Below are 2,500 nucleotides of genomic sequence, written 5' to 3' on the forward strand. Positions count from 1 at the left end.
ACACACACACACACACACACACACACACACACACACACACACACACAGACATGTCACCGCCATGCATCGAGGCACATGCAGACAACAATCTAGCTGCTTGTCACCTACACACAGGTATCTGCTGTATGCCACACACCTGTCCTGTGGCTCTGCACGCTTGTTTGTCTGTCGGCCACTCAGTGAGCTTAGCTAAAAATAATCACCGCAGCCAAGACACACATGGAGCATGAATTATGGAAGACAGAGAGCACAAGAGAGAGAGAGAGAGAGACATTCAGGTCAGAGTCAGACCCAGTTCCAAGAGCTTTGCTCCCTAAGGATGATACTACTAGATACTACTGCATTAATATTCAGTTTGTACCATCTAGCACATCCGACCTGCGGTTATCCTTTAATTTGGACTAAGTGGACTTGAGGCTACCCAATGTTTCAGCCCAGTTCTCCATGTACATTACGGGGCTGGGAAAATGGAGCCATGCATTTTGAGATTAATTATATAGGCAATGTATAATGTGTTTCTAATGTAATAGTAATAGATTTATAGGTGGTGTCAACTGGACCATGCTGCAGACTGGGCAGGCTTTTGAGTAAAGAGCACAATGTTGGAAGGTCATTAAAGTGTTATTGATTTGATGCATTTTTAGGTGTACTATCTACTGTCCCGTACAAAGTGTTCTGTACTGTACAGATTGATACCAGTGTCATATCTTTCCATTAAATATGAAGCTACAGTCAGGAGATGCGTAGCTCAGCTAAGCATGAAGACTGAAAACAGGGAAACAGATAGCCTGGCTTTTTCTAAAGGTAACACAATCAACCTAAAGCTCACTCAAACGTTTTTACACAAAAGATGAATGATGAGTTATAAAGTGTAAATTAATGTTAAAAAAACAACACTTTAGACTTTAGATAAAGCTAGGGAAGCTGTTTGAAGGTCCTGCACACCCACACTGGTGTTTTCAGTACTTCTTAATATCTCTGGTCAGGTTGCAGGTGAGTGGAATTATGCTGGGTATTACATCAAGTCACAAGAGTCCATGTATTATTAAGAACTATAAAGGTGTTCGCTTCACTTGATCAGGTGCAACAAAACTAAAAGGAGAGGGAGGGAGATGTCAATCAAGCTGAGTCCGCACATGCCCACACAGGTCTAATTCAGCAGAATAATTGAAATCACCTGTGTGGGTGGTTGATGGATGTGCAGGGCCTTTCAGATCAAGAGCGTTGTCCCTTGTAACACATGAAACTTTATTGACATGCGTGTGTCCTATTGACCGTCACTGCTGTATACAAAAACTCCTTTAACAAGTGTTGTATAGTTTAACACCTGGAAGAAGGAGTATCTGGATTTTGTGTTGGAATCGGCCGACGGCAGCTCTCAGCTTGAACAAATAAAAAGCAGCAGATATTTTCAGCCCTCATTGTGATTATGGGGGTCACTGTCTTTGCAGCTTTTACTGTAAAATGTGATTTGAACTCATTTCATGATTAACTATTCATTTCCTATTATCACGGGGAAAAACGTCTGTCGGGGCGATTAGATGCTGACAGTATTCTATTTGGGGACTGTGAACATTATACACTGTGTGGAAACTTGAGAAGAAACCCTGCCAATTTGTTCTGGTTACTCGGCAGAGCTTGTGTGTGCATGTGTGCGTGTGTGTGTGTGTGTGTGCATGTGTATACAGAATGTGTACATACATCTGAATGCGATTTTGCATTAACATGCATATGCTTAATCGTGTTAATGGTGTTCATCCTGTAGGGTATGTGTGCATTGGTGTGTATTTGGGGACCTTGTCTGATATTCAGTAGCTCCAGAGTCCTGACCTTGAACAGTTTGAGTGCTTTCTGCTTAGTCAGGGCCACTGCATCTGCTCATGTGAAAGCAAACAACAGTTCATCTATCTGTCTGTCTGTCTGTCTGTCTGTCAATCTATCTTTAAGAAAGTAACCCTGTCTTTTTCCCTCTCTTTGTCTTTTTTCCCTCTCTTTCTCTCTCTCGTTCCTTTCAGTGTGTGATTGTGTGTTCAGCATGAGTAACATCTATGAGTCTGCAGAGGCCACGCTGGGCTTCATCAGCTCCCCATGCCTGGCCAAAGTGGAGCTGAGAGTGGCCTGCCGGGGGATCTCGGACCGCGACGCTCTCTCCAAACCAGACCCTTGCGTGGTGCTGAAGATGCAGTCGCACGGGCAGTGGTTTGAGGTACAGTAATGGGCTGGGATAAAGTGGGAGTAAGTGTGTCTCCAGTCCAGAAAGACGTGTTTTTTTATGACACAGTTTCATAAACACCAAATGAAAGTAAAATGGTTACATCAGTCAAAGTGTCCTTGCTTGTAACACTCATTTAGCTATTTGCTGTGGGAGTCCATAGCCCATAGAACTGATTGGCATAAAAGCTTTCCAACAGTCCCCTGATATAATATTCTTGCCTTTGAAGCTTTTCATACACCATTTGTCTTTAAATTATGAAGGGCATGTTGCTTCCACTACAAACTC

General features: G+C 43.0%; 1 protein-coding gene across 1 annotated transcript in view; it reads left to right on the top strand.

The window, feature by feature from the left end:
- cpne4b (copine IVb) overlaps positions 1-2,500 on the top strand; it is a 21,065-nt gene that overhangs the window by 1,959 nt on the left and 16,606 nt on the right. Inside the window, exon 2 of the mRNA XM_031854294.1 lies at positions 2,016-2,206. Coding sequence (XP_031710154.1) covers positions 2,036-2,206 — 171 coding nt within the window. The 5' untranslated portion in view covers positions 2,016-2,035. The remainder of the gene's footprint in view (positions 1-2,015; positions 2,207-2,500) is intronic.

The sequence above is a fragment of the Anarrhichthys ocellatus genome, unplaced genomic scaffold (assembly GCF_004355925.1).
Source record: "Anarrhichthys ocellatus isolate YVR2014 unplaced genomic scaffold, GSC_Weel_1.0 scaffold14, whole genome shotgun sequence".
NCBI classification, from domain to species: Eukaryota; Metazoa; Chordata; class Actinopteri; order Perciformes; family Anarhichadidae; genus Anarrhichthys; species Anarrhichthys ocellatus.